Source organism: Erithacus rubecula (genome assembly GCF_903797595.1).
Source record: "Erithacus rubecula genome assembly, chromosome: 6".
Classification (NCBI taxonomy): Eukaryota; Metazoa; Chordata; class Aves; order Passeriformes; family Muscicapidae; genus Erithacus; species Erithacus rubecula.
Genome location: NC_136688.1, coordinates 11,589,359 through 11,603,242, shown reverse-complemented (window position 1 = coordinate 11,603,242; position 13,884 = coordinate 11,589,359). Strand labels below are relative to the sequence as shown.

The 13,884-nt window shown below is 38.0% G+C and overlaps 1 protein-coding gene across 1 annotated transcript in view; it reads right to left on the bottom strand.

Moving 5' to 3' along the window:
- Nucleotides 1-13,884, bottom strand: part of SHANK2 (SH3 and multiple ankyrin repeat domains 2) — a 274,142-nt gene that overhangs the window by 223,335 nt on the left and 36,923 nt on the right. The window contains 2 exon segments of the mRNA XM_079307962.1: nt 9,172-9,249; nt 12,505-12,621. Of these exon segments, the coding sequence (XP_079164088.1) occupies nt 9,172-9,249; nt 12,505-12,621 (195 nt within the window).

The window sequence follows — 13,884 nt, the reverse complement described above, 5'->3', positions numbered from 1 at the left end:
TATTTCACTTTGCAAAAATCAAAGGGCAAAGTTTTGCCCCACATTTTGTAGTTCCATGGATTGCAGTTGATTTTTGACTTCGAGGCTAGCAGTACAGCAAAATAAAAGTAGTAGAAGCTTCTTGGTTCACCTCATTAAAAAATAAAACCAAATGCTTGATTAACATTCTATTAATATCACTAATTCCCTGTCTTTATCTAACAATCCTGCTGAATATATAGAATATGGATGACAAAAAACATGACCTCAAGTAGATATATATGCTTGCATTATGGAAACACACATTTACACTAAAAAACTTCATTAAAAAATTATCGATTCTGAAGTTGAGATGTAATACATCTAATTAGAAATATGTCAGCAGTAAATCACTACTTTAGGAAGTTTATGGTTCTGCAGTATTTTGTACATTTAAAAAATAGTAATGATTTTGTTGAAATTAGAACAGAACTAAAAGGTTTTGTTTTATAAAATAAAATTAATTTTATCCATTTGAAGTTTCCTTTCAGGTGTAACATTTTCAAGTCTTGGTAAAACTCACCAAAATAAGGTAAGATAGAATGAAGAAATGCAGTAAAATTTAATTTCTTTTCTTTAAATAATAGACAGCAAAGGCTTATATTAATTACAGAAACAAGCCACAATCTCTATCAGGACAATAAAATGCTGACAATTTTCCTAAATTACTTTATAGTAATGTTAAGAAGAAATACAAGTCAAAAAATCATATTCAGCATTTTCCTGCATATTCAGCACTTTCCTGGACAGAAGAGAACTTTTAACATTTTTAATTATATAATGTAATACAAGCTCAACATTATGCATTTTGAAAGGAACTGTGTATATTAATATATCTGATGTCCAGTAGATGGCAAAATATCAGCAACCACCACCTTTAATCTTGGCACTTGATTCATTCAAATCCCAAAGTAATTTTTTTTTCCTTTTTGTTTCCAATATCCACTTTCTATTTCATTGGAGAGCAGGATTAGCTTTACCTTTTGGATGTTTTCTGCCTATTATCTGCTTGAAAGCCAATTTCATCTTCGTCAGGTCTCGATACAACAAAGCACAATAATGTTACTATCCTTTAAATAGTCCCTTGAAGACAGTTTCTTCACCACTGAATTTTTTTTTCCTCCAAGAGCATTCTGCTGCTACTGTTCCCAAATTTGCCAGCACATGTTAGCATACTGTGTACTAAAATCTCTTAGCAACAATATCTTAGTGTCTAACATTTCCCTTCTTCCAACTATGATTCACGGAGCCATCTGTAGTCAGATATTGACACGCAGCATCCTAAAATAGGCACCTTACATTTGCTCAACAACTAGTTTTAGCATCTGAAAATATAAATTATGGGGAGAGGGCCAATATTTCTATGAGGCTCCTCAGCATTCCCTGGAACATTTCAGCACTGTTTAAACAAAGGCTCGCCACAAGCGCTTTGCCTCGCTATCAAGGGCAAAGTATTCCTGGTTTTCCAAACGACAGCTCCAGTTCCGCTTACGTAACCCTCCGAGCAATCCCAGGCTTCCCTGGAGAGGACCACCTCACACTGCTACTCAGGCTGTTTTTAATAGTAATCAAAGACAAGGTTTTCAAGCTCCAAGATCCAAGCATTCTTCGCACCCTTGGAAGCCTCAGGCTCGTGGGAAGCATCCCACGATGGGTGTGACAAGGCCAAAGTCCCAGCTGGATGAAGACAAAAGGGCTTCTGCTGTAGGAAATGCAACAATATCCCACACTCAGGAAGAAAATTTGCAACCACAGCCTCCCAAGTACTGCTTTTGCCTCCCGAAACTCTTACCAAGATTGCCCTCAGAAAATAAAGCATCTTCTTTTCAGCTGCAGCAAATTAACTCTTAGCAGCAAAGACTTTGCATAACCCAAGTTATTCATGGCAATGTGCTATGCAACTTTGTACAACTTAAAAGAATAGTGCTGTACTAAAAATATCAATTAAACAGGAACAGGAAATGTTAATTAAAAATAATCATATTCAGCAGAATATATTATATAGGAGGAGTTGATAGTACGGCTTTGGAAGTGTCTCAAGTGTGAGGAACACACTTCCACCCCAGCAAAATCAGAGGGATTTCATCTACTTCAAAGGAACTGAGATTTTACCCTAAATACTTTTCAGCAATTAATATTTTAAAAACAACCAAACACACAACAACGTGCAGCCAAATACAGCTGGACTCCATAAAAAAAAAAAAGCATGCTGCAAGCTGCTGGCCCATTTTCCTTGCAAAAATGCTGGGTTTGCTTGCAAGAGATTTGACAGCCCCCATGGGTCTTGTGGAATACACACAGAAGCCATGAAGCTGTGCCAGGGCTGAGCAAATTTCAGTCAGAATATGGGGAAAGCAATCACTCTGAATGACCTCTTTTCCATCTTTTACATCCTGCAGGCTGTCTTAGCAGAACTGGACAACACCTAAAATGCCTGCAGGCACCTTTGTTCATTTTCCAGTCTTCCTTACTAAGGTTTAAAAGGCAGAACCTGTGTTTTATTCTCCACTGTCCTTTCACGAAGACACACAACTGTACTCTTAAAATCTAATCACTCTTATTCATGAATTAGCCATGACTGAATACCTCCAGATTAAACTAAGCCTGCATGGACACCAAGATAAAAAATGTAAGTCCTTTCCTCACAACATGGGAGCAAATCATTTCTAATCATCTCCTCCCTAGTCTTTGAAATGCAAACTTAACTCCTAGGACAAAAGGAGTCGTTGTTACGCAAGAACCAGCTTGACAGGAAGTGTTGAACTGAATACACCAGCAAGTCGAGCAGAGTTACAAGGAAACATGTCAGGAAGCTTAAAAAGGAACATGCAGGCAAATCCATCCCAGGCACAACTTTGCTGCTTCACAATGTTCTTTTATTTCCTCCTGTTTCTTTCAAGGAGAAGTAATTCAGATTTTTAAGTAATCCTACTTTTTACAGGCTGTACTAAGCCTCCTCCATGGTCACTGCATCTATGGGGAAATTTTACGGTTCTATCTATTTTAAAAGTAGAGGAAAAAGCCTTCCATCTTCTTCCTTTTTCTCTGCTGAAATGCCACCCAGCAAGTTATCCTCAAGCAAGATGCATTTTTCTACACTAGTGTTTTAATAATTAAAACAAAGCAGAAAAAGCCAAGTGTGATACACAGACACATTTAGAATTACAGACTCATTCCTTAGGAAAATCTAGCTCAAGCTGGAAAGAGCCATCAAAAGCCAGTTATTACATAATCCCTATTACTGCTACATGGGTGAGCAGTGGTTCCAAAGGAGTATTTATGAAAGCAGATAAAGCCAGGTTGAAGCACCAGATGAATCAGATAAGACACAGCCAGCAACAAAATTTACTTAATTTTCTTTGTCCTCTCCAATAATATGCTATATTAAAAGGCCAAGAAATGCAATCTTCTCCAGCTGAACTCTCTTAGAAAAAGGCTGAGAATGTGTGATAGTTGCTAGGTTGTTTTCCTTGGTACTATAGGAAACACTGGGCAGTGCAGAGAATTCAGTTCAAGGGTTTATGGGTCTGTGCTGCTCTAGGGTGAAATCTTCCATCTCTTCAAGAAACCTCATGGAAAAGCCAAAACCTACCACATTAGCAACTTCTTCCCCTAACACTTCCAGAAAAAAAGTCTTCCTACCCACAGCAGACAGACACTTCCCACTATTTCACAGCAGAAACTTTTGGGAATTCAGTTTTGCAAACACTTAATAATATAGTGTTGTTTCAACTGCTAAACCAAATGGCTGGAAATCTTTTTGGAAAGCCCTTAGGATAAAATGCATTGGTGAATAAGACACTGTGATTATTTTACCTAATACATTTGGTGGCTCCATTCCAAACTCTGTAGGTTAACTATAATAAAACCTTTGGAAACAGCAGTCTAGCAATAGCCCATGCCAATAACATACTCTGATGGAGACGGGATTGCCAATTGCATGCTAGCAATGCTCCCTCCAAATGGCTAAGTCTGTCCTACAGGCACAGATCCTACATTTTCATAAGGAGCAAGAACTTGGAATATAGCCAGAAGATAATGCTGAGTAGCCTGTTTTGAAATGCAAAAGCAAGAGATGATGCCACACAGCACACAACCTTCATAACTCCAAGCATGAATCCATTCCTGCAGGCTCAAAGTGCCCACAAGTCCCACTCACAGGTTATTTTATCTCCCAGACAAACTATAAATGGTGTTAGCATCTCAAAACAACATGGTTAAAATTAGGATTATACAAATCCCCACTGTTTCTTGTAACTCCAACCATGTCAACTAATTGTGTCTGAATCACACTCCAGCCTTTCTTACTTTAGGGCAAGAGCTGGTGGTGACCCTTACAACTTACTTTGCTTAATTTGCTCCCTTTTATAATTTCTGAGCTTTTTTTCTAGTGGAAGAACAAGTAGATTGGCTTCTAACCACCTCAGAGAGTCCACTTTTTCCAGAGAAATTGGACTGCCTGTGGCAACACCTGAGGCATGTCAGCTGGACAGACCTGTTTGAGCATGGAGAGAATAGGGAAAAGGGGAAAAGGGAAAAAGGTGAAAAAGGGGTTTGGATCGTTTACATGGAATACAACACAACAGATGGTCACATGGAGACTCCTCCATAAGTTTGCTTTTAGTAAAAAAAAATGAAGACACATCCTGCAGTTAAGTATTTTTAGCATCTCCAAGCATGGTAATATTTTGCCTTTCTCAATAAAAGTTAATCATATAATTTCATTCTTATATCCTTTCCTGCTTTACTTCCATTTGGCTGATTTTCTGAAAAATGACAGGGTTAAAACAAAGGTCAGGAGGGACCAGCCAGCACTGAGAAAACCATCCCTGAGTCAGGAGGAATCAATTTAACTCCATTCTGTATCCATATGTATTTTTCTACTCCTGTATCTACTAATATTCTCAGGAATATTTCATTTGCCACCATTTTCCCTAATATCAATCTCCCCCCTTTTAGCCATTCCCCTTAATTTTAATTATAACTATTTTTATTTTAACTACATCTTTTTAAGAAATTGTGCTGAGTGTGCCTACCTGTATACAGACTTACGTACATTCTTGATTTTTAAAGGAAAAATCCATTGCTTGTTCTGGAATAGTCACTTCTATAGCTTTGGGGGGGTTTTTAAGTATGAATAAGTTCCATTATTTGACTGAAATCAGGAGAAAAGCTGGGAAAAGCTTGCAGTCTGACTAAAGGCAGAAGGCATCATGATCTCATAGCTGTATTTTTTGCCAACTATACCAAATATTCAGTGATTCACTGTTCACACAGGTGCTTCAGAAAAGGAATTAGGATGGAAATAAATACATGGAAAAAAGCAAAGTCTTTGTCTTTCTGTAATTCATATGCTTTATGAACACAATGGTTCCATATTTTACCATGATAGGAGGCATATTTGTGAAGATGTCTTTTTGAGAGATTTTGGGTAATTAGGTTTCACACCCTTTCCAAGAAAAAAAGACAAAATTCACTAGAATGACTTCCTAGTGAGGTGCTGGATATGCCCAGTTGTGTTTGCTTTTCCCCCAGCCAGCTCAGCTTCCAAATCCATGGCTTTAGTTCCTACTCCTGGTTTTGGAGCCCCTGTGTCTGCATCAGTCTGGAAACCAGTTCCCACTGCCAGGCTATTAACATGGAGATCAGCACACAGGGCAATTAAAGAAAATAAAATTAAGCACCACAACATAACACAACGGGGGAGAGAGGACAAGGAGGGGTGGGTCAGCAGAGCTTTGCAGTGTGAGGAAAACAACACATGTTTTCCCTCACCCAGACTCCAAAAGAGCTGAATCATTTTGTTTTTCTAAACAACAGAGATGCCAGGCATGGAAAATTTCAGTTCAAATGATTAAAATCTGGCAAAAAAAAAAAAAAAAAAAAAAAAAAAAAAAAAGGGAGCAATTGAAAAAAGAGGAAGGGCCAACACACTGAAAGGAGCAATTCTACCTGCAGTGGAGCTGGAAGATTGCTGCTCCTCCTGCAATCCATGGGATGTAGGCACATGGATTATTCAGGCTGGTCTGGGACGGCAAAGGCCAATCATTAGGGATGCCTGAGACACAAACCATTCTCAGGTACAACTCTTCCATTAAAAGGTGGCACTAAATGCTACCTCAGAGGTAGCTGTTTTGTGTGTTGTGTGCATTCAAATATATTTGTGTTCTAAAAACACTGACTAATTATTAGCACTATTAGCTAAAATAGTGCTTTATTGCCCATTTGAATTATTCATATGGAACTTCTGATCTCTAAAAGAGAAAGGCCTGATAAGGTGTATGTTCATTTTAACTTACACTTAATTTCAACAGCTTGTAAATACTGCAAAACAGATTTCTTAGCTATTGGATTAATGTTTGCTAGATAAGCGATGAACTACTTTACATTAACCTAAAAGCACAAGAAATGTGTGGAAAACCAAGTAGCTGTGGACAGTGATGGGATATCATGGCTTTTCTGAAAGGATATTTCTGAGGTTTTACTAAAATAAAAACTAATAAATAGCATGTAAGGTATTTAGATGGCCCAGCCAAGATGGGCTGAGTAAATGATTAATAAACAGAACTGGCAATATAATATATTGATGTGGCACAGATATCATCTCACCTTGAATTGCTAAATAGAAAAAACAGGAAAATTTCTGCTGACCCCACATTCTGCAGACTTCCAGCAATGGGTGACACCAGTTGTACCCAACACTGATTGCTGACTCGATGTATCCCAGGAATGGGTCAGGATGAAACATCCCTGCAAAGGCAGCTAATACAGGGTTAGGTGCTTAACTGGGAAATACAGCCAAGCATTTTTGTGTCCTCAGCACCTGGCAATGCCCTTCCAATGCTAAATCTGCTGGACACTGAAAAGGCAAAAAGGACACCCAGATGCCAGCCAGGTGGGCATGGTGTGGGATCCCTGAATTAAGTGGCACAGAATTCAGGCCAGATTAGTTTTCCTTCCTGCAATCTCGTATATCTACGCTTGCTTTAATAAGCCCTGTGATTTGGTGAGAAGTGATACACGTGCACATTTATTCTTTTGGTGGCAAATTACACTACATTCATTGGACACTGATGTCTGACACACTCGGTTACTCAATTTCATCAAAAGAAACAAAGCCTTGAAAACAGCACACAAATTTCTTCATGTCTGGATCCTGTTGTTTTTACAGAATAGCACAACTTTCATATCATCCAATTTCCAAGCAGTAACTCCAAAGAATCATCCTTTTAAGGCTGCTGAGAAAGGGACATAATGGAGGTGACTCAAAGGAATAGATGCTGCAGCTACAACTACTCTCATTATGTACATATGAGATGCCTCGATGTTCCTGCCTGCTGATTACATGAGCAAACATTTTTAGTATGCAAAATCCTATTAACTCAAGGGGATTCTGCATAATTTTATAACAGTTCCACTTGTGGTGTTTGATCGACTGGGTCGGCATCAGACAGATGGCAAAGAATTAATTCTATGGCTGCTTTATTGCAGTGCTGGCATCAGGGTTTCCTCTACTCACTTCACTCAGATAAAATGGAACCTTTTCTACTTTCCCTACACCTTTTTCTGTTCTAAGAGCAAGAACAAGAATGTTGGAGCTGTCAGCACAAAGAGGAAGACAAATGAAAATTCTTCTGTGTGATATTTACCCTCCCCCAAAAATCCTAAACCAAAAAAGAAAGTTAACCACAAAGACATAAAGGAACACAATAATCCAAGAGATTACCCTGCAACATATCCCTCCCATAATTAGGGTTTTGTCTTGCTCCATTTTTTGATCACTTCATAATTCTGAGGTGCAGAGATAAGAATTAGCCAGTACTTAGTGAATTTGTGCTTACCATATTTAGATGGAAAATTATTAGCTGTCTGAAAATGGTGCCTAAAATTAAATTATTAATGCACCGTTTCCCCAGTCCGAGGAAAATGGTCCCAAAAGTAAACAACAATCTGGCTAGGATTTGCAAGCAGAACTCTTAAACTCTTGAGATGCAAAGCTTATGCCCAGAAAACCTTAAAAATATGGAGGGAATTAAACTGATAAAGAAATATTTGGCTGAGGTTTTTTTTTGAAAGCCCTGTAACTACACATAAACTTGGAGGAGTTAACTCAGAGACCCACATGGATCCAGCAAAAGTTCCAACTGTTTCACTTGTCAAAGCACTGCTTCTTGAAGCCTCTGCCAGCATTATCCAAAATGGGTCAAAAAGATAATGGGAAATACACACCAAAGAAAGATAAATCAGGATTTCTTTTAGTTGAAAAACTCCTTGGTTTGGGGAAACAGTCCCCTCCTGTTTCACCACAGCACAGATCCTGTTAATGGCACTGTGCCATCATTCTTCCTGAAGCATTGATTTTAGTAACTTGAAAAAAAATTCTTCTGGCTTGTTTTGGGTTTGCGTTTTTTTAAATATTACAGTTTTCATCCCTATTTCTCACGTGCCACTTTGCATTAGGATGTTTTTCTGACATCGAGGCTAATTAAGCCTGCTTCAGAAATAAGGACTTGAGGTTGTCAGCCACAGCTGACAACCCTTTGGACAAACAGCTCTCTTCCATTTGGATTTTTAATTAAGCTTACTGAAAGTGCTTTCATATCAGAAAATGGGGACAAAATTTTGACTAATTCAAAGCAAGACTTCCATTTTCTTTTGGAGATAACAGATGGCAGCTTCAGCCTCTAACGCTGATGGTGCATTAAGACAATCCCATCTCTAAAATTTAGCCCAGCACTTTGGCCACCACATGTATGGAAGAGCTGCTTTTTGGCTAAATCAAGGATGGGCAAGCAAACATGCCCAGGCAATCCTTGGATCACTCCTACATGGATCAAGGATCTGTTTTACATGAGACTGGAGATCAGCACAGAGCAAGGCACATCTAAATGCAGAACACCAAGGACTACATTTTTTGTCACCAATAGCTCACAGAGTTCTCAAACTCATTTACAGTGTCACCAGAGGGTGTTTTTCTCTCATTCCTAATTATTCCAGGACATCTTCACTCAGTGAATTAGATAAAAGCCAAAGTTTTCATTGACTCACTCCATACCTGTGTTCAGCCTTGTACAATGTGACTTCTCCACAAACCTAAGTTCATGTGATACTTTCTCCCAGTATTTCAGGGGGAAGAGTTATTTCCTTTCTTACCTGAAATGGAGACTGGCTGTTGTAATTCTTGATCTCTTTGTTGGCTCCCCGGAATAGAAGCACCCTTGCACAGCTCTCCTGAAAATGATGAAAAAGAACTCATTCACAAGGATCCTTTGGCACTAAAGAGACTGTGTCTGCAAGAGTTATGAGGTGTTTGGTCTGTGTTTTCATGATTAAAAAATAAACCAAATAAATTATATGAGAACCTAAATTGTTAAAACGGCATTTTTAAAATGACAGAGCATCAGGTGCTTTGCAGTGTATTAGAAACACTAGACAAGCGTAAAGAAGCATGCAGCAATACAAGAAGTATTAAATTATTAAATTTTTAAGCAATTGTACTGACGAAGTTCCATATTTGACAAATCAGATTTTGCACAAATTTGACTCCCATATGGGTTTTTTGCCTATTTTGTCAGAAAAACAGTACTGCATGCGGAACTGGGATGAATTATATCCTTCCATCCTGCTAAAAATTAAAGCAGTTTTACCACTTATTTTGTTGGGGAGTTTTTTTCCAACCTATCCTCAATATTAAATGTAAGATATTTTCTTTAGTACACAGGAAATTATTTGATCTGTCTATACATACTGCACTTACCAGCCTTGTTCCCTCTCTTTTCCTTTAAAAAATGCTAGCAGTTATAGCACAAGGAGGAAAATCTGGATTCAGACCCTACAAATTGAGAAAATCAACAAAGGAAATCCCTTAAAAATTTATTTTGGCCAATACACTACATTGGTCAAATTATTGCTCTCCATGGCTGTTAAATATGACTGACCACAATCTGGTAGAAATTCTTGGAGGTTCTGAGTGGATTCTCAGAATTTTTGATGCTTCCTGTGTGGACTCTGTTTCTTCCTTGTTATACTTAATGTTCATCTTAGGGTCTTATGCAAATTAATTCACATTTCTAAAGAGTTTTATATTCCCTCATCATAAATATTGTTCTTGATTTTGTTGTGCTTTCTGGGTTGTCTTGATATATTGTGCAATGGAGTTCTACCTAATGAGATATTTGGATGTGCTACCTTTCACTTTGAACAGTAAATTTGCAGTCAGAGAAGACAAAGTGCATAATTTAGGTATTTAAGTGACAGGAATGAAGCTTATTTACTAGACTCTGAGTCACAGGTTAATTTGCAGAAATTATGATTCAAAATCCTTTCTGTCATTGTGTTTCCTAATTTCCCACAGAGGATTCTTAGTCCCATTAAGTGTCCCCATCATAGGGCTGCCCTAAGTGTATCTGGAAAGAAGGCTATCTTACCTTTTCCTCAACTGAAAAACTGGATCAAGAATGGATCAAGATGGTAAATTACAATTATCTCTTGGATTAAAATTTTTAATGATATACAATTAACTGAGATAGTCTCACGTGCTAGAACTGCAATCTGCACTTGAGTTGCATTCTCTCTATCCCTAAACAATGATTCCCAATTTTGATCCAGAACTGTATTTATTGTCTGATCATTCATTTATCAGAATAAATCATCCAACATTACAACATCAAAAGAATTACACATTTTAAAACTCTCTACAAATTTAATTGAGCTCTCTTCAGTGCAACAAAAACATGCAAAGGTACTTATTAACTAAATGGTTGTGATTAGAAAAGTTTTGCCAAAAGTCATCAAAGAACTGTTCAATATTAAAACATCCAAGAACATGTATTTAGGTTAAGTACTGCATTTGTTTGTTTGTTTATTTATTTTTAGTCTTTTGAAAAAAACAGAATCATTCTTAACTTCACCTTTGCTCCTTTTTGTTTCCTCCCCATCTGTCAGATTATAATGAATTTTAATACTACAACAGCTTTCATCTCTGATCCAATCCTCCCAGTGAAAGAGGGCACATTTCATCCCAGCAAAAAACAGACTTAACCCATGGACATGGAATAAAAACCAAGAGTTTATTCAGATCAGGACTTCACTGACATCCAGGAAAACAAATTTACCAACTTCAGAAAGTAACCCAAGAAAACTTCCCCGGGAAGACTGGAAGGGAAGATCAAATGGGTAACGACTCCATCTACAGGAATCTGGAGGTAACAAGGATATTGCAGTCCCTCCCATCCTCTCCAGCTGGAAAAGGCAGCACCATTCCTTCCACATGAACCAGTAACAACTTTCCATAGGAAAAAAAAAAAAAAAAAAAAACCACAAACCAAACACTGGCAAAATCAGCACAGATGAAGGTTCACAGCACCGTGAGGGAAACTTTTTATTTCCACATACACTGGATGAAGGAAAACAGAAGAATGACAGTGCAGGCAGAAGATGTTTAAGTTCTATTCATCAAGCCAAGCTTAGTGACTGTGTAAATATATGAAAATTTGCAGATGCAGTTCCAATTAGAGTCTCTAAGTCTCCTGCAGAATAATAATTTCTTTTTTTTTCTTTTTTTTTTTTTTTTAATCTGAGGGCAATTTAGACCTAATTGAATCTGTCTTGACAAGACTTTAGGAAAAAAAACTAAGATGATAATTAATTAAAAAGCAGATGCTTTAACAGATGTTTCACTGTTCACAATCACATCTCATGCTTTCCAAATTCAATGTAATAATTTATGTGCTCAATTTTAAAGTAGTTGTAAATCTCAAACCCTCCCCATCCCATCCCTGCAAGGAGAGCATAAAATGCTGTCAAATCTAAAGGTTCTACTACTTGTAAATGGCTACACAAATTGTAAATTACAAAGAATCCAGTATCTTCTGTATAGAGACATTTCCACAGTATTTTACAACTTTTTCATATTTAATCCTAAATTAATTTATAGAATAGCAACAATACATTCTGTATAGGATACAAATACTTAGATATGAATCAAACCCAAAAAAGCTGGTAAAGCATAAGGTTTCATTTCTAATATCCATATTATTGCCACCTACAATGAGCAGCCTAATTTGTAATCAGTGAAAGAAACACCAATAAAATAATTTTAATTATATTATTTCCAGTTTCTAAGACCACTTTTTAAAACCTGAAGCACTTCATTGAATATATAATAATGTAGTGATAGGATGAAGGGGAAAGGCTTCAAAATGAAAGAGACCAGGTTTAGATCAGATACTGGGGAAGAATTCATCCCAGAGAGGGTGGTGAGGCCCTGGGGAAGTTGTAGATGGCTCGTCCCTGAAATGTTCAAGACTACGTGGGACAGGGATTGGAGCAATAAGGTCTAGCAGAAGGGGATTGAAACTGGATGATCTTCAAGTTCTCTTCCAAGCCAACCCATCCTGTAATTCTGTGTGCTCCCAGCTCCTGCTGGGGACATTTCTGTCCCTGCAGGGGGCCAGCAGGGCTCAGTGACAGGACAAGTGCTCTCACCTGGTTGTAGAGGGCACAGATGTGCAGGGCCGTGTTCCCCGAGGCGTTCTGCGCGCACATGTCAGCACCGTAGAACAGGAGATGCTCCAGGTGTTGGACGTGTCCATACCTGCAAGCCTGGGCAGGGATGCATCAATATTTTGGTTACTACACAGCCAAGACTTTCAGGGAAAGATTTTCAGTAGAGAAGATACTGTTTTTACTGAGGGTCTAATTTTTAGAACCACACCTGGTTCTCTGATGGGAGCACAAGCAGCCAGATGTGCATTCCTGCACCAACTCTAATATGGTCACTTCAGGTACAGCAATCCTGTGCTTGAGTTTAACCCTCTGATTATTTTAGGAATGGCAGCCTAAGGGATCAAGAAAATACTGCCTTTGGAACTTTTTATCCACAAATGTTCATGACTCAAATGTGACAAGATTTTTGTCCTGCTACTCCATTTCACTCTGGAATGCTGCCCACCAGATGGCACTGAAGATGATAAGAGTGCCAGAGCTTTTTCCCAAACTACTTATACACCTTAGAAGGAAAATAATTTCCTTCTTAGAAGGAAAACCAAGTAAAACTTGGCTCTGTGATGTCAAGCAGACACAAAGCATACACAGAGCACTGCTCCAAAATAGGGAGAAATCTTCAAGAGTTACTTTATCTGACACTCAAAAGGTTAGACCCTGGATTTTTGGAAATAAGCCTCTATGAGGGAGATTCATAGAAATTAGAAACTTTCCTGATTAGCAAATAAGCTTTAGAAAAATCAGTATTTCTAGTCCTCAGATTGTTTTACTTGATTTCCTTCTCCTCTGTGGTCCACTGACCAAGCACCTCCCAATTTCTAATGTTTTAAACTTTGTGGTATCTCAGATCAGCATCATTCCCAAATAAATCAGAATTTAAGGTAAGAGATACAGGTATAGGAATCCATTCAGCCTTTCTGAGGTACCTCATCACTCCTGAATTCAGTGGGAGGTACACCTGGCTTGGGTCTACAATTTGGAAGAGAAAAGTTACTTAACTACTGGACTGCTCAGTGAACAAATTAAATTCCCATCCTTCTTGATTCATTGAGGAATGTTTGAATTACTGATTAGTCAAAACAGATTGTTCCTAACCCAGATGTAAACATTGATTTATTTAGCATTACAACCAACACAGGGGGTTTGGAAAGCTCTACTTCATTATGAGAAGTAATAACCTTATGTGTATGAGGCTGGAGTTTAAAAAGAGGGACATTTTCTCTGTATTTTCAGGGAGTCCAGATGGGGAAATACTTTGATCTAGACAATCCATTTCCCCCACATCCTCAGAAGATATGGTAATAAAATAATTCCTTTATTTTCCCCCACTCTAGAGATGGATCCAAATAACCTTGACCTCGA